This window comes from Echinops telfairi, unplaced genomic scaffold (assembly GCF_000313985.2).
Source record: "Echinops telfairi isolate 266 unplaced genomic scaffold, ASM31398v2 ScPeMD7_7469;HRSCAF=8507_0, whole genome shotgun sequence".
Classification (NCBI taxonomy): domain Eukaryota; kingdom Metazoa; phylum Chordata; class Mammalia; order Afrosoricida; family Tenrecidae; genus Echinops; species Echinops telfairi.
In genome coordinates, this window is record NW_022111372.1 from 40,347,534 (window position 1) to 40,368,092 (window position 20,559).

The 20,559-nt window shown below is 52.9% G+C and overlaps 1 protein-coding gene across 2 annotated transcripts; it reads right to left on the reverse strand.

The window, feature by feature from the left end:
• Positions 1-1,373: 1,373 nt before the first annotated feature.
• On the reverse strand, positions 1,374-19,042 carry FTCD (formimidoyltransferase cyclodeaminase). Of its 2 annotated transcripts, none has more exons than XM_045284857.1 (14): positions 18,944-19,042; positions 17,902-18,085; positions 16,596-16,724; positions 14,562-14,650; positions 14,210-14,389; positions 13,423-13,560; positions 12,372-12,503; positions 5,876-5,937; positions 5,000-5,069; positions 4,514-4,675; positions 3,247-3,290; positions 2,909-3,047; positions 2,457-2,552; positions 1,374-1,612 (listed from the first exon to the last, which is right to left on the reverse strand). In XM_045284857.1, the coding sequence occupies exons 1-14, from the start codon at positions 18,995-18,997 to the stop codon at positions 1,526-1,528; spliced, it is 1,566 nt and encodes a 521-aa protein (XP_045140792.1). In that variant the 5' UTR covers positions 18,998-19,042; the 3' UTR covers positions 1,374-1,525. The 2 variants fall into 2 exon arrangements, with proteins under 2 accessions (XP_045140792.1, XP_004696943.1); XM_004696886.2 differs by having other exon boundaries at positions 4,940-5,069.
• Positions 19,043-20,559: the final 1,517 nt, after the last annotated feature.

Here is a 20,559-nt window from a genome sequence, read left to right on the forward strand (position 1 = left end):
ATAATAATTTATAAATTAACAAGGGTTCATGAGGGAGGGGCAGCAGAGAGGGGGGAAATGAGGAACTGATATTAAGGGCTCAAGTAGAAAGAAAAAGTTTTGAGAATGATGAGGGCAACAAATGTACAAATATGCTTGACACAATGGATGTATATGTATGGATTGTGATAAGAATTGTACAAGCCCCCAATAAAATGATTTTTTTTTAAAACAGAGAGTGTTCCTAAACATGATTGTCTAGGAGATCAGAGAAGCAGTTTCTCTTAAGTCAGGGGATGAAGTGGGGGGCCAAGGAGGCATCTGGGGCACCTGGTGAGCTGGTCACATACCTGTGTTTGAGTACCTTCCTCTGCTTACATCGTATGCCACATTAAAATTCCTACCAAGGAAATAAAGGTAGGGGGAAAGGATAGGTGGGTAAAATATATGAAGAGGAGTCTCTATGCTGTAGAAAAGATCTCTGGTGGCTCTGTTAAGTAAGAGCAAGGTACAGTGAAGGCATCTGTTGTGATCTTCTTGTAAGGAAGAGGGGCTACAAAGACACATTTGTATTCATCCATACTTGCAGAAACACTGCAACAAAAGGAAGAAATACAGCCCTCTCCTGAAGAGAACATGAAAAGAGGTGTTGGGGGCAGGCGGCTGTGGCTGTAAGATTTCTCCTGAGGACTTTGTTCTGTTTTGGTTTTTGACCACGTGAAAGTGCTCCCCGCTTTTAAAAGATTAAATTGGAAGGAGGAGAATCCCGTAGCATCAGGGTGCCCTCTCATGCCCTTGACCCCTGAGCCCTATGTGAGGGGGTCAGACCACATTCCAACCAGATTCCAGCACTGTAGCCTAGTCCCCCTCAGTCCCTCAGGAAGAACCCCAGGCCCACCACACCTCTTCTGCCTCACAGAACAGCTACTGTCTACTTGGCCTTTATTCCCTGAGAGGAGGTAGGGCTGACTGGGTGATCAAAGCCCAGCCACACACCTTCCATCCCCGCCCCTCCCTCATCAATGCCTCCATCCCCCACGGCCACACCAGCCAACATGCCACTTAGACCAGCAGCAGCCCCCGCATCCAAAGCTCCTGGGAGTCTGTCCCTCCCTGTCTGTGGGCTTTTGTGGGTGACAGTCCCCAAACTACCCCCAGCTTCTCACTGATGGAGAGGCCCAGGAGTAACACCGGGTCCCCTGGTCCATCACGCCCCATGTGTCTGCTGTGTCCCTGCGTGTTCGGGACCCTACTCACTGGCCACACGTCACCGCTCCAAGGATTCCTGATTTCATAGCACTCCAACTTGACAATTCATTCACCTCCCGCCCTGTCCCATGATCCCCGACACCCTGAGCCCCACCCTACCCCAGCCGCAAATCACACAGCAGAACCCTGGGGGGGGGCACTTTACTGAGAACGAGGGGATGCAGGGAACATGCTTGGGGGGCCGCCCTGGTCCCAGAGCTGGCATCACGTAGTGCTCCCGTCAGCCACAGGCCCTCCACCCCGGATGGGGGTCCAGCAGGGGTCTCCATCCTGGCTCTCACTCCCGCCGGGTCTCCAGGCGGTCCAGCACCAGGGCAGCCTGGGTCTGGGTGTCCTGCAGGAGGCTGGAGACTCGCTGGCGGATCTGACAAACCGGGGTGGTCACCCTCTGCCAAGCAGACAGCCCTACTCCCTCCCTGGACGGTGGCCTCCCTCCTGCTCGGCTGCTGCCCACAGATGGTCCCCTGCACCCTAACTGTCCCTGCTGGCCCTGGCCCACAATAGCTCCTCCCTGTGTCCTTTCCTGTCCATCCTCACTCAGCGTTCTTGGCTCTTCAAAGGTCTCTTGACACAGCTAAGAGGGGCTTCCTCTATAGTGAGCTTTGGGAGAGCCAGGTCTGGGGTTTGGGCTCTCCCTCTCTGGCCACAGATGTTGAGGGCTAGACACACTGCCCTCCCCCCCAAGTCCCAGGGGGAGGGGAAACTTCTGGAGCTTGTCTTTGGGCCCACTGCCTGAGTCATGAGCAGTGAGTCCCCTCAAGATGGGCCCTATGCTGGGCCTTCCTGGACATGGACAGCAAGAGGTTGGGCTGAGGAGAGCCCCATGCTGAAATGGGAGATAGTCATGGTGACATGAAGTCCACGGGGTCAAACAGCCGGTAGGGGCTGCCAGAGGACAGGGTTTGGGGTGACTGCAGCTCATTGAGGGCATGGAGAGGGTGGTGACAGGCACTGGGGCGCTGACCTCGCATGACACAGCCCCTCCTGGCCAGAACGAGCCCAAAGCAGAGGAGGCCCACAGGGCCAGGCACGCCAGGCACCCCAACTTCCCTATCTCAAAGACAACCCTGAGGAAGGGAGACTTGATGCCATGGGTGCCGCAGGAGGTCCAGCCAAGGGAGCAGCTCTATAAGACAGATGAAAGGGGCCCCTGGGCCCGCATCGGACACAAGGGACCCTGCATCTGGCCAGGGCTGCCACATGCTCACCTGGTCCTTGAAGGCAGTGTCGGTGATGTCCTTCAGGTTGGTGAGCACATTGAAGTAGGCACCAAACACACCTGTCTCCAACGCTTTAGCTGCCACCTGCCGCAAACACCAGGGAGAGAAGGAGCAGTGAGGGGGGTGGGGGGTGGGCAAGGGCTGGAAGGGAGGGTCTGGCAGGAGAGGAGGGAGGAGAGAGCAGAGGGGAGGTGGAAGGGAGAGGAGGGGAGAGGGCAAGGAGGGACTCTGGAGGGAGAGGGGTGGGAAGCCAGACAGGAGCAGAGAGGGGAGGAGAGGGGAGGGGAGAGGAAAGGCCTGCATTGCTGTGTTCAGCGCTTGCTTCAGGCCTGGCTTGGAGTTCCTTCCGGTCCCATTTCGGAACTGTGGTCCCTGGGGCCAGACCCCTCCTCCTCTGCTGTGGCCCTTGTCTGTGAGCAGAGGAGGCAGGGCCCTCCTACCTGCAGGTCAGAGCGGCAGGCCAGGTTCCCGCACAGGGCCAGCTCCTGCAGTGCTGGCCACAGCGAGGCTACCTTCTCCGCCAAGGACAGAGGAACGGCCACCGCCTGCTTCAGCCCCTCCTGCATGGCAGCCTCTCGCCTGGAACCACAGGAGGGCACCCTAGGGGCCATGCTTATGCCCCTGAGAACCTGCATTCCAGCTGGAGTAGGGTGGGCTAGGGCCCCCAGATCCCTCTCAGGTAGCGGGGGCCACAGAACAAGGGCTGGGACTCAGGAAACCCTCTCTAATAACAAAGATCCGATGGGGACTGCTCACCTCACCAGCCTGCTCTACGTACCTGTCCCTTTCCTCCTGTGTGGTCTTGGGCAGCTTCAGGGCTTCCTACGAGGAATGACCAGAGAGACACAAGGTGAGCGAGTGGAGGGGGCTAGTGGGGGACCCTGTCCTGGTGACCACCCCTGTCCCCATGAACAAGCCTGTCTCCTGTAGAATTGTTTGCTTTTCCCCCCACAGTGAGACAGGTGTCCTCTGTTGAAGATTCAGCACCCACTTTGCATGTCCCAGGAGTGTCTTGGGCAGTGACTTCTCCAGCGTGGCTCTGCTCACCCTCAGGTGCTCCTTTGATGGAGGGGACTTCGAGACCAGCACTGTTGTCCGGCTTCGGCGGTGTTGGGGCACTTCTCTGGCACCCAACATCACAAGCAAGCCCTTGAGGCTGTCGGGGTCTCAGACTCTACACACCTGGCCTGTACCCTGAGCCTAGGCTGCCTGCATGCCTGTGGGCGTGCTGAGTCTCCTAGCATCGCAGGGCATCTCCTCTCTCTGCCAGGCCCCTTCTCCGATCCGATCTCTCCTCTCGAGCTGTCCTCCTGTCCACGTTGAGGATTCTCAACCTTGTCCCCCAGGCGCCTGATAGTTCTGGTAGTTTCTTTCTGTACATTGCTCAGAAGTCTGCATGGCTCCCCTTCTAGGTAGACCTTCTGATATACTTGCTCTGTGAGCTGCCTCTCCGGACGAGATGGGTGTTCCCCAGAGCTCCCTTGGGTCCCTCTGCGGTGCACAGCGGCGCTGTCTTCCCAGACCCCTGTCTTTCTGGTGAGATTCCTTTCCTCTGGCTCGTGAGGTCCAAGATCTGCTGAGTGGCCGCCCTCCTGAGGCCATTTCTCAGCATCTGGGTTGTGGATGCTTCCTCCCCACCTGTGGGCACTAAGTGGGCAGCCAGCTGGCCTCTGACTGCAGCTGGTGGGAGAGAGACCCTGTGTGGTGCCTGCTCCCTCTTACCCTACCCCTGCCACAGCCAGAGCTGTGCCAACTCCCAAGCCCCACAGGCCTTTGGCTTGCATTGGCAGGAAAAAGAGACTCAGAGAAGGGAGGGGGCGTGCCCATCCCTGGTCCCAAAAGGCAGCTAGACAACCCACCCCTCACACTCCTGCTGTCCAAGCCCCACCGAGTGGGTACTCCACCTGTCCTGAGGCCTGTTCTTCAAGTTCTGGCTGGGCCCTTCAGACACTCCCTCGTGCCTTTAAGCGGGTGTGTGTAGTTACCTCTGGGGCCTCCAGACCCTGGGACCTGGGCCTAAGGAGGCCGTGGCCGAGCTCACTCACCAGATAACCTGCGAAGGCTTGGGCATCCGCGTCCACCAGCGTGGTCAGCTGGGCCAAGGCCGAGTGGAAGGGCGGGATCAGGCGTCGCATCTCTGCGTCCAGGTGCTCGAACTGACGCCGTCCGTAAGTCATCAGGCCCACCATGGAGGCCAGCGCCGCGCCCTGGGAGAGGTGGCACATGGGGCCTGGGACCCACGCTGGGCGCGCCATCATCCCCGGGGATCTGGGCCCCAGGTTAGGGGCAACTGCGGAGAGGGCCAGGCACACAGGCACCACTCCTCGGCTCTCAGAGACTCCCACACAGGAACGTCTTTGGGCAGAACCTGCCACCCGCGCCTCCCGCCCACCACAAACAGCAAGTCTCCAACCCCGTGCCACCCAGTGCGCTGGGGTCCCGACGTGCCCCTCCCCCAGGGCAGGGCTCACCATCGCTGCAGCAGCCGCAGCCACCGAGCCGCCCCCAGGGGCTGCCGAGCGGGCGCCCACCTCGCGGATGAAGGCACCCAGGGACTTGTTCACCAGGCCCTGCTCAGGCTGGCCATCGGGGACCAGGTACCTGCGGGTGGACAGCAGCTCAGTGGAGGGAGGGGTTTCTGGCCCTGCGCTGGGACTTCTGGGGTCTTAGCAGGAGCCCACCTCCCTCAGTGCTTCCCATCAGAGACACAGCCTTGGACAAACCACTGGCTTCTGGGTGGACCCCTACAAGCTACATCACCTCGGATCCCACTGTCCTCATCCAGGACTGGGGCAAGGCTGCTCTGCCAATTGGTCTGCATGGGGCTCAGCAGGAAGTTAGGTCCCTGTCCCTCACTCCACTGAGCAGCTGTCCTGAGGCACCGGGACCTGGAGGGGCCAGGCCCTGGGGCTGTTCTCTGGGAGGGCCACTGTAGGGAATGTGGCCCCAGCGCCTTCCTCCAAAACCCTGCACACTCTCCTTGTCAACCACAAAGGCACCGCCTTCCGCTGAGTGCGTGTGTGGGGCACGAAGTCCCCAGGGTGATGTAACATTGTCAACAACCCTGCTACCAGGCTGTGAAGACAAAGTTGGATTCAGGACCTGATTCTGACTCTGAGTTCCACCCTGCTCCCCATACCATGGTCCTCACCATCAAGGACATAACCCCCAGTTTCAGAGCAGCTGGAAGACTTCCAGGACCTGGCTGTGAGGACCACGTCAGGGTCTCACCCTGCCCCTGCTCCCAGGCCCAACACAGAATGCTGATGTTTACTGAATGAGTAAGTGGTCAGGCAGAAGGATCTGGAAGGATTCGAACCACACGGTCCTGCCCTTTAAATCACGCCCACAGCTCTTGAAGGAGCCTCTGGTTTCAGGCAGGGTTGGGGCTGTGGGGGGGAGCTCACTCAATAATCCTCTCCTTCGGATTGAAGGGAGACAGGGAGTCCAGGCCCAGCCTGTTCACGACCTGGAAAAAGAGGTGTAGTATGGGGTGCAATGGCCCTCCTTCCCCAGCCCCTCCTGAGGAAGGGCAACAATACACCAGGGAAGGTCATGGCACGTGTTGGGATCCCTTCTGCCTCTCTGTGGTGTCTCCACCCTGAGCCCAGCTTTTTATGGGGAGCAGGGCAGGGGATGGGGTTGAGCCTTTTTGACCACTGACTCCCACATGCAAGCTGGCTGGACCCGACCTGGGAAAGTGTGCCAAGCTCAGAGCTTGCACGAGTACATCTTCCCGGCCCACTGCCCCTGCAGTACCAGATGGGGAAATACCAAGAGAGGGGTGCCCATGAACAGCCAGCCAACTAGTTACATTCCAGGAGAGGGCGTTCTCATCATCCCTGTTCAACACTGGAGTGCCACAGCACTGGAAGTTCTAGCCAAAGCCATTAGGGAAAAGTAGGGCCTTCTAATTGGATAGACCAAAACTCCAAACTCTATACCATTGAGTATATTCCGACTCATAATGACCCTATAGGTCCAAATAGAACCGCCCCTTTGGGTGATTGAGGTTGTAAAAATCTTTACAGGAGCAGGAAGTCTTATCTTTCTCCTGCAATGGGTTTTAACTACCAATATTCTCGTTAGCAACCCAATACATGCATAAGCCACCTTGCCAACAGGCACCTTTAAATTGGAAAAGATGAAAACTATATTCTCTTCACCGAATCTTATATGTAGAACATGTTAAAGAGCACACACACAAACAAACAGAGCTAATAAACCAATTCCATCAAGTTGCGGGATACGGAATCAATGATGCATTATTTAGGCGTTTTTGTATACATTAGCAATAAACGATCTGAAATGGAAATTAATAAAATAATTCCATTTACAATAGCATCAAAAAGAATAAAATACTAGGAAGAAATGTAATCACAATGGGTACCTCATAACAAGACTTGTACATTGAAAAGTATTTTAAAGACGGCTGAAAGATACTAAAGAAAATCTAAACACACCTCCTCCTCACCTATCAACTCTCCCATTCTCCAACCGTTCTCATTTACAACAACGGTAATAAAAGGTCTACCACCCAATTATATTTGCACCTTAACGACATGTGTCTAGCAGTCGCAAGCACTAAGGTGAAAGGCAAGAGAAAGGCTGGCTGTGAAGGTTAAGCTGTGTGTTAACTTGATTGAGCCATGGTTCTCAGGGGGTTGGCAATTACGTCATGATGGAATTTAACAGTTATGTAATGCTATCGTCATCCTCCATTCTGTGATCTTATGTGGTCATCCTACATTTTCACAAACTATTGATTTTTACATAACAACCTGGTCTGTGGATCCTCAACATGTCAATAAGGAGGGAGTGGGTGTGAATGAAAAGACTTTCATGTTTTTGGATTGGAAGACAATATCATTAATAACAATACTACCCAAAGCAATGTGCAGATTCAATGTAATCCTATTAAATTTCCAATTGAAAGTCCCATGGATTTTCAAGTGACCCAGAATAGCCAAAAGAGGGCATAAAAGAAAACAAAACTGGAGAACTCACACTTTCCTATTTCAATGCTTACTACAATGTCTGTGTGGTACTGGTACAAGGATAGACACACAGACCAATGGAATAGAATTGACAGCACAGAAATAAATCCTCAAATTTATTTTCAGTATCAATACCAAGACCAACTTATGGGGGGGTGGGGAAGTAATCTATTGAACAAATTGTTGCTAGGAAAACTGGATTCCACACGCAAAAGAAGAAATTGGACCCCTACCTCACAGCAGATAGAAATTAACTCAAACTTTACAGGCCTAAATGTAAAGGCTAAAATTATTAAATCTCTGTAAGAAAACAGAAGGGTAAATCTTCAGGACCTTGCACTTGGTGATTGTTTCTTAAAATATGACACTGAAAGCACAGTAACAAAGCATAACTAAACAGAACTTGATAAAAATTAAATTCTTCTAGATGCTAATGGATTCCCTACATAGAGTGAAATTGAACTTCCGACAAGACAGCAAACGCGGCAGACACATTACGCAGGCCCTCCAGAACAATGTGGAGAACATCTGGCCCAGAGCCGGGTCAGGCCCACACAATCAGTTAACATCACGCGCTTCACCAAAGAGAAGCCCTTCCAGTCTTCACACTAAGGGTGCTTTAATTACATGTTTGACCAATATGACCCCAAAGTGATGTTATAAATATCTAAATGACCCTTGACAGAAAAACGCTCCCCACTCTTGCTCTAGAACAAAGGCCCAAGAGATCTACTGAAACAGATGCCGCGGTAACCAAAACAGGTTGGTACTGCTACAATAGACATGTAGACCAATGGATTAGACTGAGAACTCAGAAACAGAACCAAGTACCTATAGACACTGATCTTTGAAAAAGGACTGAACCACACCAGGTGGAAAAGAGATAACGTTTTCAATAAATGGCACTAGAAAAATGGAATCTCCACCTGCCAAAGAGTGAAACAGCACCCATACCTCACATCGTGCACAGAAACAAACTCAAAACAGATGAAGACCCAAATATGAACCCTAGACCCATGGGGACCATCAGTGAAAAACGAGGGACAAACTTAAGGACCCGACTACAAGGCATAAACACACTACAGAAGACAAGATCGAGAACTGGAACCTTCGATGAGTACAATATTTCTGCACTTCAAACGACTTCATTAAAAGAGCAAAATGAAAATTCGCAAATGGGGGAAATATCTGGCAGTGATATAACAGATCGAGGGCTAATTTCACAACTCTGTAGAAAACTACAACACCTTAATAAGGAAAATACAAATAACCCAACCAAACAATGGGCACAAGACAAGAATAGACAATTTCCTAAATGTGGTCCCCAGGTGGCTAACAATCATATGAAGACATGTTCAAGTTTATTAGCCCTAAGAGAAACACAAATGGAAATAATAAGTGGCCACTTCACACTGAGACTTAGCAAAATCTTTTCTGTTTTTGTTTTTTTTAAGTGAACGATCCTTTTTTTTTTTTCTGATTCATGGCAACCCCATAGGACAGGATAGAGCTGCCCATGTGGGTTTCTTTGTTTTTTTTATCATTTTATTAGGGGCTCATACAACTCTTATCACAATCCATACATACATCAATTGTGTAAAGCACATTTGTACATTCATTGCCCTCATCATTCTCAAGACATTTGCTCTCCACCTAAGCCCCTGGCATCAGCTGCAAAATCTTTTTTAAAAACAGAATCTAATCGATGCTGGAGAGAAGGGGGAGAAATTGGAACGTTCATAGGTTTTGGTGGAATTGCAGAATTATACAGCCACTATGGAAGTCAATATGACACTTCCTTTAACAAATGCAAATACAAATCACTTCTGATCCTGTGATCTCTCTACTTGGTGTGCTCCCTAAAGAATAAAGAACATGTTTTGAGAATGATGAGGGTAATGAATGTCCAAATGCGCTTTACACAATTGAAGTCTGTATGGATGGTGATAAGAGTTGTATGAGCCCCTAATAAAACGATTGAGGAAAAAAAGAATAAAGAACAAAGCACAAACAGACATATATGCACACCCATGCTTATTGCAGCAGTTTCTATACCAGCAAAAAAGATGGGAAGAATCTAAAGCCCCGCCTGCAGAGGACTGACTAAGCAGGCTCTGGTACAGTCACACAATGGATACTTCAAAAGCAATGATGGATCTGTCAAACACCACATGGCATGGACAAAGTAAAAGGGCATTATGCTCGGTGACGTTAGTCAATATCATAAAGATAGACATTTTATGACACCATCATTATAAAGGGAAAAAATTGTCTTCATGCCAAAGGACCAGACTTTAACAACTACAAAGTGGCCAGGATCGTGGTGGGGGAGAGGATGGGACAGGCAGGTAAGAAGGTCCAGAGGGTGGGAAAAGGAGGGAAAGAAGAACAGCCATTGACAGGGCGTTTCATGGGACATCGTCACGGATTTAATGGTACGCGCTGTGCAACGACATAGAATATGTTTTTCTTTGTATCTGTTATATTCCACAAACAAAGGGGGGGAAATAAATTCTAAATATATATATATATATATATGTAAAAGCAAATAGTTAATTTTTTAAATACATGTTTTCAAGAAAGAGAAAAGTCACAGCTTTAAAAAACGTTCCTGAACCCTTACCCATCAGACGTGACCATTGGTCCGAGTGGCCATCAAAAGAGGCAAGGTCAATGTGAAAATGACCTGCGTCCTTTGGTGACATGCCACCTAGCTTCAAAGAAGCAAGCAAACAAGAGACCCAGGGAAACAGATACAGATGCTGATCCGGAGGAGAAGCTGAACAAAAGCAGCTGGAGAGGAGACAGATGGACAGATGGTCAGCGAGCCACCTTGAACTCCAGCAAGCAGCATCCCGTCCACACGGTGGTCTGACACACCACTGGCTGGTGGCAAGAAAGATGTGACCCTCCTTTCTCCTGACACCCTCCGGGTGTCCAGAAGTGTGGCCAGCCCCCACCCTCACTGACTCCACACAGCCCCTGTTCTCCCGAGGTCAGAGCTGCACCCTCATGGATCAAGCCCTGGGTCCATCAGCCTCACTCGCGGGCAGGAGGAAACAAAGTGGTGAGTCCCTGCCCACCCGTGGGTGAGCCGAAAGTGCCTTCGTACTCAGTCAGCTGTGCTGCCCGCAGCTGTCTTCTGGGCCCGAAAGAATTCCTTCTGGAGCAAGCACCTGACCTCAGCTACCATCTGAGCTGGTACGAACTGCTTCCGGAGCAGGCCCCCTGACCCCACACAGCACATACGCTGGCAGGAACATCATCAAGGCCTGTGTCCCACGAGCTGACACTCCACACCATAAGGCTGCCAGCTGAGACCAGCTGCCTTGTCCCCCACAATTTCTCCTTTCCTTCTTTCTTTGGTATTTTGTCTCATTTTTCCTTTTATTGCCCTTCCCTGGTTTTCTTTTTTAATCTTCTCTTTCTATGCTTTCCTTTTTTTATTACTTTTCTTCTGTTTCTCCTTTCTTCTTTTTATCCATTCTCTTTTTTTTCTTTACTGTCTTTTCTCTTCCCCCTCCCTAGTTTTCCTTGTTTGCTTTTTGTCTAGCCTGTTTTTATTTGTTTATTTATTTATAGTTGTTAAATTATTTTTACTTGGTGTTGTTTCCTACTGTTCTTTGCTTTAATATTATTACTTTAGTTACTTCCTTTTTGTCTATTGTATGTTTGTGCTTTTTCTCTTATTCTGTTCATTTGTTTCGCTTGTTTCACCCAATAGGAGACAGCAACACAGCCCAGCCTCCTGCAAACTGGGTGTTCAGAATTTAAACTCTGATAGTATTCCCTCCCCTGGATTTGGATCTTATGACTAGCAATCCTTGGATCATACCGGTTGTTGTGCTTCTTCTGTGTGGACCGGCCTCCAGGTACTATTCTTTCTGGTCCCTGAGCATCTGTGGTCATTCTTAACACCTGGATTTAAAATTTGTACCTCTAGGGTTTGTATTTGAATGGTCAGTGCTTGAGAGTGCTATTAATACAGGGCCACTTTAAACTAAGTTTTTTTGCTTGAAATGTCCGAAGTACACAGACAGTGAATTCTAGCTCATGTCCGCATATGGTGATTGTCTTAAGAATTTCCAGAAGGGGGAAAAAAATTCCCCTGAGTCACCCACAGGGAGGAGAGAGACTAGAAAGGATCCCAACTACTCCCTCTGGTGGGTCTTGAGGGGATGTTGGCCTTTCAGGCGTTTCTAGTTTGACTTGGAAGGTCAAACGTCCTCATCCTTTTAGGAGTGTCAGAGGTGGTCAGATGTCCCCAGGTACAGATCCACTGGTACCCGTGAGCCAGGAAGTGAGATACCTAGGAGACACCTTCGCTCTCTACCGCCCACGTGCAGCAGAGCCACGCCACACACCATACCAAGGCCCAAGTGCTCCCGAAAATCGCCAGCACACTTTGAGAAGAGATCTATCAAGTCCTGAGCTCATGGCCAAGCACAACCTGACGGATTGTTCCTTTTCAAGATGTGTAAGCAAAAAAGAAACATACCAGATACGATGGGATTTCTGAAACCTCTGAAAATGAGCAGAGATCGGAACCAGAAGAAAGCCTTGCCGAGCGCGTTCAGAAGCAGAATCTCCAAGGCAAGGCCATGAAGGAGGCCTCAGACCCTACTTCCCCTTTACAGAACAGCATCCCCTTCTCCAGGCAGCTGAGAGGAAGGCCACCCCACCAGAACCTCCTCTAAGCTCACAGAAGCCGCGCTGTGAATGCCCCACGAAGCTCCTTCTCCTGCAGGGAAGCCTGGACATTGGGTGAGTTTGCAGCTTGGGTGTGGGCACCTCCAGCATCGAAACCCACCCCAGGGAACATCAAGCTTGTTCACTCTCTCCCAGCAGACGCACGGGCCCAAGCCTCATCCCTCTCCGCCCCCTTCACACCGGGACCCTGGCCCACCAGCCTGATTCTGTGTTCCTCCTCCAGGATGAAGAGGCTCTCCTTCTGGCAGTAGAAGGCTGCCGCGTCCAGGATGGCCTTCAGAGGCACCAGGCCCACTAATTGAGAGCCCACAATTGGAAGGTTCAGCTCCTGGGGACACACAAGTGAGTCAGGTCCACACCTAGGAGTGTTTCCACGTGGAGGATGCCCCTGGGGTCAGGCAGAAGCCTCCTGCCTGCTCTGCTCACCTACATGGATTCCACCCCACCTTCCCCGCCAGCCCATCCAGCTAGAGCAGGGCTCGGCAAACTTTGGATACAGAAGAGCCAATCCTGTCCCTCACACAATTTTAAAAATTATTCCAGAGCCATAAATATTTCTTTTCATGAAAAATATATTTTTTTAAATCGTGAATGGAATGTATTTTTTCACCAAAATAAACTTGTATAACTTTTTTAAGTATATCTAAAAAGGTTTGAGTTTGAGGTATTAAGAATGATAACAAAATATCAATTTGAAAAGAGTCTGTATCAGAGAAACATATCTGCTATTAAAATGCAAGAGCAATCATTCAATGTCTGGCGAAGCTCCGGTGGAAGAATTGAGAGACAATTGATGCTTTGTGAAAAATTTATGGGGACAATACCCAAAGAAATCAAAAGTTCCCAAAATGATAGCGCGTGTCAGAAATATAGTTTTACAAACAAATGAAATCACCATAATCTAAAAATGAAAGCTTGATTTTCATTTTCAGTTTTACTGCAGAGCCACAGGTACGTACTGAAAGAATGGGAGATGGTTCTTGAGCAAAGTTTGCCAATTCCTGCGCTAGAGAGGTGCCTACCCTGCTCACCCGAATAGATGCCTCCCCTGGAGCCTGTCATGTGCTACTTCCCAGATATGGACAACCTTAATTATCCCGTGGTGTTGAAAGGTTTGGGGTTAGGAGTGACAGGCAGTGAGGAGTAAGCAAGGTGTATGTCCCTACCCACACTTACGACAAGTGTGGCCCTGAGCAAGTCTCCTGTCCCCACCCTGCCAGCCAGCAGGAGTACCCTACCCTGCTCACCTGCGCTTCTCTGCATGCCTCCTCGTAGACCGTGTGCAGTGCTGTGACCTCAAAGTCCAGGAGATTTGTGGACACCTGCGCCAAGTTCTTTTCATCCAGGTACCAGCCAATGCCCTGAACCTTCTTCAGACGCCCTGGCTGCCAAAGGAGAAGCCCTTCCTAGGCCAAGCTAACGAAGCCCACCCTGTCCTGCTCTGCCTTCCTGTGGCCTTGCTCTGAGCGCTGCTCTGCCTGTGTCTTCCCAGGTGGCCTAGCTCAGTACCCTGGACAGCTAAGAGGAGTACATGGAGGGCCCTTGAGTCCCAGACAGAGGGAGCTCATAGCGGGATTTCAAGTCTTCCTCCAACTCCTTCACCAGGTGGCTGACGAGGGCGTCCTGCAGGACCGATGCTAAAGTTAGGTGACAGCTGCTGTGGCAGATTTGGTGGGCGAGGGTGGTACCTGGGAGCACCTGAAGATTCATGGGGATGCCGGGCGGGGCGGGGGTGGGGGGGGTGACCTGGGTGGATCTGGGAATGCTGGGGCCTCCCCACCAGTATGAAAAGACTGCAATATTTTAACAACAAGCGCAGTCCTGATCCTGTGTAAAATGTCCTTTAAAACATTCTCAACCAGACCACTCAAAGCCCCAACACTGCCCTGGCCCACATGTCATGGACACTGAAGTGGGGCTCAGTTGGTCACCAGCCATCCAGGTTGAGCCGATGGGGCACGCTGCCCCACCAGCCTCCCTGCTTATCCCCTCTTACCCCTGAGCTCGGCCACTCCAGGGCTCAGGGGAACTGACCTGGTCCTTCCCTCGACCTTGCTCCCGCAGGTTGAGGGCAATCCGGTGTGCCTGCTCCTTGGTGCTGAGCAGGTTGATGTTGAAGGCAATGAGGAACTTCCGGGCTCCGGTGACAGTGGCCCCCCAGCTGGGAACAAAGGTGCTGGGACCAAAGTCCGGTGCCCATTCAGTCTGCTTGAGCTGTGGATGGATTCACCTGGAGTGAGCTCCTCTCCACAGGGGAAGGTGGCTCCGGGGTCAGGGATGAAAAGGCAGGGTCCACCCACCCCACAGGAGATGGGGCGGGGGCTAAGGATCAACACAAGAGTCATTCCGCACACACCCCCAACCTCCTGTCACAAAACCATCAAACCTTCTCAGGAAGGGCCTCATACTCCCCAGCCCGGATGGCGGGCAGTGTCCGACGACTGGCTGTCCTCGCTGCCTCCCCATAGAGGTACACTGCAAAAGAGGCTCAGGTCAGGTCCGGTCAGCAGAAGGCCAGATCCCTGGTGTCCGGTGAGGGTCACAAGTTCCCATCTGTCTCACATCCTTAGAGAGCCATCCTAGCCCCTCACCCCCAAATTCACACCAGAGACAGGGCCTCCTCCACTTCCTGTCCCCTAACGGCTCCCTCTGCAGAGGGGCCTGGCACAGTCTCGCTGCAGCCATGGGAGTTACTATCTGATAGGTGAGCAGCGTTGGTGGAAGGCATGCCACGTTTCTTTCTAAAGATGTGTTTTCGATGACTGATCCGTATAACCCCAAATTAAAGAAAACAGAAATATCCATCAACTGCCACTTCCTAAAGCACCCCTATAGTTCCGTGTGTGTGGTCCTGGTGCCCAGACCCTTGCATCCAGGATGTCCTCCCATTCCCGGCCATTCCCTGTGTTCTCCTGTGTTCTGCTTGCTTGGGGTCATCTTCTTGATTTCGATAACCACACACACAAACACACACACACACACACACACACACACGAGGATGTTGTTGCTAGTTGTCATGCAGTCACCTGCACCTCACGATGACATTCTCTACAGCCCTGCGCCACCTTTGGGATCGCTGGCATGTCTGAGTCAGTCAGTTGTGACTATGGGCCCATCCCTCTTGCTGAGGCTCCCCCTTGTTCTTGCTAACCTGCGACCAAACGTGATTTCCCCTCTCTGGCAATCAGTCTTTCCTGAGGTCCACAATAGGCAAGACGTCTCGACGCCCCCAATTCTAAGCAACACTGTGGTTTCTTCTTAACACGGATTGGTCCCTTCTTCTGCCCCTCCAGGGTGGCCTTATGAAGATGTGATTGCTAATGATTACGTTATTAACATGTGGTTGCCAGGTGGAGTTACTGAGATGTGATTTGTGAGCAAGACTGCAGCCTTTTTTATTTGAATCAGCCAGGTTTGAGTGGTTTCAGTTTTGTCAAAGTGGGTTATAGATCTTTATCATCGCATGTTTTAACTGTCTCCAAAGAGTACAAACGAGAGCTTGCAATGTCGATGATGATTTGAACCCTGCTTTGGGTTGATCTAACCCCTCCAGGGTCCCTGGTCATGGTATAAGATTGATAAGGGTCGTCATCTGGGACCGGTCAGAGAGTGAATTGCATGATTCTTTTTAGGGACTCACTATACGCCCCAGCTTTATGTGTATTTGAAAAAGTACAGCCCACCTACACGCCACACATGATTAACATTGTAAACGACATTGGTATGCACGCTGCTGGGGAGCGGAATTGAATCAGCTCCCGCCGGCTCTCAGCTTTGCTACTGTAGAATGTCTCTTAGCCAGCTTCCTGGCAAAGAAATGGCCGGTTCTGGCTCTGTTCCCCTGGAGGGGTTACTAATTACACTCGATTGCTCCCAGCCATGCACCTGATATTCACGATAACAAGGAGGTACACTCACAAACCCCCGGTCAGTCTTGCTCACTACCCCACACTGATGCTACAGCCAGTGGTTTTGAACCTGTGAGTCACGACCCCTTTGGGGGTCGAACGACCCTTTCACAAGGGTCACCCGATTCATAACAGTAGCAAAATGACAGTGATGAAGTAGCAATGAAAATAATTTTATGGTTGGGGGGGTCACCACCACATGAACTGTATGAAAGGGTCGCGGCATGAGGAAGGTTGAGAACCACTGTGTTAGACCGGTCTCCATGCCTTGGGCAATGCTGGCCCACGAGCGCCCCCTGTGTTCCCGGGACGTGACACATCAGTTCTTTCCATTGGTGTCTGTTTCCCTAGGGGAGTGGCAGCGGGGTCCTGAGTGGCGGTTTGCTCCCCCAGCTCTGCTTTGTAACCATCTCCCCTTTCAACAGGCTGCCTACCCTCGGGATAAGCTGTCTCCGCTGAGCTGTGGCCAGAGCCACTGTGAAGCCCCTGAGGGCCCCCCTGGGGACACTCACCTGGCACACCCAGTTCCTCTGCCAGCCGCTGGCCAAAGGCCTCGGCACAAAGCACACACTCATCCATGCTGACGCCCCTGACCGGGATGAAGGGGCAGACATCCAACGCGCCCATCCTAGGGTGTTCCCCTGCAGAGATGGGCAGGGGAGGTGGGCAGGGGGAAACCAGGTTAAAGGTCCAACGTATGAGGGGTCAATAAGGCTCTCGGGAGCATACAAAGAGCTGGTCCACCTGCTCAGTTGGGCTTCTCAGACCCCTGCCCCTCAGTGGGCCCCCTGCTTATGCTGACCAGCCATTCCCAAAGGACAGCCTAAATGAATGTCTCCACAGCCACAGGAGGGAGATGCACAGAAGCAGGGCCTGATATTTTGACTGTTTGCAACACGCCCCTCTCTTTCCCAGGGGGTGTTGGGCTGCTAACCAGGAGATCAGCAGTTCAGGTTCACCAGTCACTCCAGGGGGGAAAGATGAGGCTGTCCATGACCCTTCAGAACACTCCTCCTCTGCCCTACAGGGTCACTATAAACCTGAATCGATCTCACAGTAGTGGCAGTGGGCTTCCCGCTCCTAAAGTCCAACAAGTGGTGTCCCAGAGTTGTGCAACACAGGGCCCAGAGTCGTGGCCAAGTGGACAGTGTTGACTTTGATGGGCTCTCCCTCTGCCTTTGCACCACCCCCCTTTCCCCCAAGCACCTACCTCATAGCCCCACCTCCCTTGGCCCTTCCTGCCAGGTACCAGCTCCTTGCTCTTCAATAAGCCTCTTACCTGCCCCCCAGCTTGGGGGTCATCTGTGAGCCCCCTCCATATGTGTCTCTCACACTCCCACCCCCCGACCCTGGCCTTTTGACTGGCTCTCCAGTGTCTCCTGACCTTTGTCCCAACCCGCCACTGGCCCTGACATGTCTGAATCTGAGGGTTATCTGGTGTCATGCCAACTTCCCTGGACAGAGCCGCATCTTCTGCCCGACATTGGGCACTCCCAACGAGGACCTGGCCCAGAGCCTGAGTGGGTGGGCCTCATGGTCCGTCAGAAACCCTGGGGCAGGTGTGGGCCATGTCACCCAGCGCGTTCCTCCTCTGTCCTAGGGGGGCGCCCAGGGCCTCAGTAATGAGAGGAGACATTGGAGGACCCGGGGCGGTGGGGGAACGGCCAATTCAGGAGTCTTCTCGGAGAAGCCCGCGCTTACTCTTCAGACCTGCGGGACCTCTGTGTGTGGCATGGGTACCTCCCCCTCTGCTTTTAGGTGCAGGCTCCAGGCTCACCCAGCCTGCCTCCCAGTCAGGTCCTACCCCCAGGTCCCCACCTTTGTGCCTGCTCATGTCAATGAGCCGAGCAGCGGCCCGGGCCGCATTGAGGGCACCCTCGACCACGTCCTCTGGCCGCCCCACGAAGGTGTAGACCGTGCGGTTGGTGGAAGGGCCGGCATCCACATCCAGCAGCACGCAGCCCACAGTCTGGGTGATGGCTCTGGAGATGGCCTCGATCACCTGGGGGGCAGAACTGGCTCAACACTCCCAAGTGGCCGCCCTGCGACTCTCCCTCGCGCCGGGACATGGCCTAAGGGCAAGATGCTGCAGGGATTTCAGGGACCCTCACAAGGAGCGGGTGGGCCCTGAACATGTGTAAGATGAGCGTGAGCAAGTTGGTAAGCCCCAAACCCTGGGAAGCCCCAACCCAGCTGGGCGGAGAAAGGAGAAACTGAGGCAGGAAGCAGAACCAGGGCACCCCGCTGGAAATCGGGGCCCAGAGGGGTCAGCCAGGACTCTGAGAGCAGTAACCAACTAGCCCAAGGTCACAGTGGGTCCTACTTCCTGTGGCACTGAAATGGCCTTTCAAAGTGTGTGCACCCCTAAATGCATGGGGGGATGGGCCAGGGCTGGCCCAGAAGTACCCAGTGGATGGAAACAAGGACTCGGGACCAAATCCTGGTGGTCTGCTTCGCCTCTCTGTGCCTTGTTGATGACGTGGGGATTACAGCAGCACCCACGTCACAGTGCTGGAGGTCGCAGTGAGTTAAGGACAGCCCATGAGGACAGCATGACTTCTGGAGGCACATCTAGGTGAGTGTGTGTGACCCTCTCAACAGTCCTTTGGGCCCCTGTTATCAAACAAAAGCAGCCCCAACTCTTGGGTCCCCAACTCTGGCCACACTTAACACCTGGATCAGGTCCCTCCTCCCAAGTCGCCCGTGGGCACTTTGACGGCATGCGGGCAGTCAAAGCTGTTTCTTATGGCTTGGTTCTCATCCAAGAAAAATCAAGCCCCCTGGCAGTACCAAGAACTTCCTGTTTTCCTCAGCCTGAGCACCCCATACTGCCCCTCTGCCAGCCCGCCAGGCACCTCACCTCCTGGTTGTTCCCTTCTGAGAAGTTGGGGACACATTCCACCAGCTGAGGCATGGTGCAGAACCAGGGTCAGGAGGGACCCTCTCCAACGGTGCAGACGGGGAGGTGTGGGTGTGGGTGCAGCTGCTTCAGAACTTTATCCCCCAGCCAGCAGCCCCTCCCCCCGGGCCGGGCTGCTTATTAACCACCACTTCACGGCTGCGGAGGTCAGCCTAACTGGGAGGGCAGGAGTGTGTGGGGCTAAAAGGGCATTAGTGCGGGAGTATGTATTTGTGGGTGTGCTTGGGATGTGAGTACATTTGAGGGTGTGAGTGTGCATGTGGGTGTGACTGTGAATGTCAGGCTGTAGGTGTGGGGGTAGGTGTGAGCGTGGGTGTAGATGACATGTGCACCGAGTGTGATGTTTGAGTCACCTGAGTGTGCCATGGGAGGGTCTGTGTGCTCCTGGAAGGACCCTCCGGCGAGGGAAGATGGCAGTTCTGCCACTGCCACTCCCAAGGGCCCAGCTTGGCAGCAACAAGGCCAGGGCAGAGGTGTGCCCCGGCACAGCCCGCAGAACTCTGCACTTGTGACCTGCTGTGGCCATCATGAAATTCTTCTACCATGGCACTGCACGGACTGTCTAAGTAGTCCTGGCCACAGGTGGACAGCACGGGAAACCTGGGCCCCCAGTCCTGGATTCAAATCTGAGCCTTCGGCCCCTCCACATCCTAAAACCCTCCCCTGAGCAGCTTGAATCTCCTCTGTTCCCCCCATGACCTCATCTCCCTTCCAGGAGTAGGCCTGCCACCCCCACAGCCACCCCGTGCTCACCTCCTGAGGTTCCCTCAGCCTCAGGCAGGGCTGGGGGTGGCCTCGGGGCCCTGGGATGGAGGTACCTTCACCTCTCAGACTCCCCGCCTCCAGGGGCTGCCTGAAGGATCCCCACCTTCCTGCAGCTGTTCACATGGAGGACTCATGGGACAGAGCCATTGGCAGTGGGCGTGTGACTGTGAGTGTGCATGTGGTTGTGACTGTGTGACTGTAAGGCTGTGGGTGTGGGCCTAAGTGTGAGTGTGCGCTTGTGACCTTCAGGGGGATTTCAGAACTTGTGTGAAGACAGAGGAGCCCCACGGCCCCAGAAGGTGCCGAGCAAGTCCAGAGACCCTCAGAGGTCAAGGGCAGAAAGCCCCCCAAAGCTGAGGGAGGTGCAGCCAGGGCAGGTGCACGGCCTCACAGAGCGTCTGCTCTCCTAAGGTGGAAGTTGTAACCGTGAGGCCCGCACTCTGTGGAACCTACAGGGGAAGTGGGAGGTGGGGACACAGCAAGTGCCAACAAAGGGCACCCTATAATCTCTGTCCCCTATCGTCCTCAACCTATGGCCTTTTCCTCAGCCCCCACCAGGTCCTACCCTCCAGGAAGCCCCGGGGTCTCCCAGCCCAGGAGATCTGCGTCTGCTGCCTGTCCTTGCTCCCCTCATTGATCATTGGCCTGGGAGAAGGAGGGGTTGTAAGGGTCCTGCAGGGCTGAGGCAGCTCAAACGCATCCAAGCTGGGAGGGAGGACACTGGGACCGGATGCCCACATCAGAACTAGCCCCGAAAACCCAAGAGCTTCATCTTTGTACTCACACAGAGA

Coding starts and splice junctions, on each gene's coding strand:
- FTCD (XM_004696886.2), bottom strand. CDS start 18,997: ATGCCTCAGCTGGTGGAATGTGTCCCCAACTTCTCAGAAGGGAACAAC. Junction 18,086..18,943: donor CAGAAGGGAACAACCAGGAG/GTGAGGTGCCTG, acceptor TCTGCCCCCCAG/GTGATCGAGGCCATCTCCAG. Junction 1,613..2,456: donor ACACTGCCTTCAAGGACCAG/GTGAGCATGTGG, acceptor CCGGTTTGTCAG/ATCCGCCAGCGAGTCTCCAG.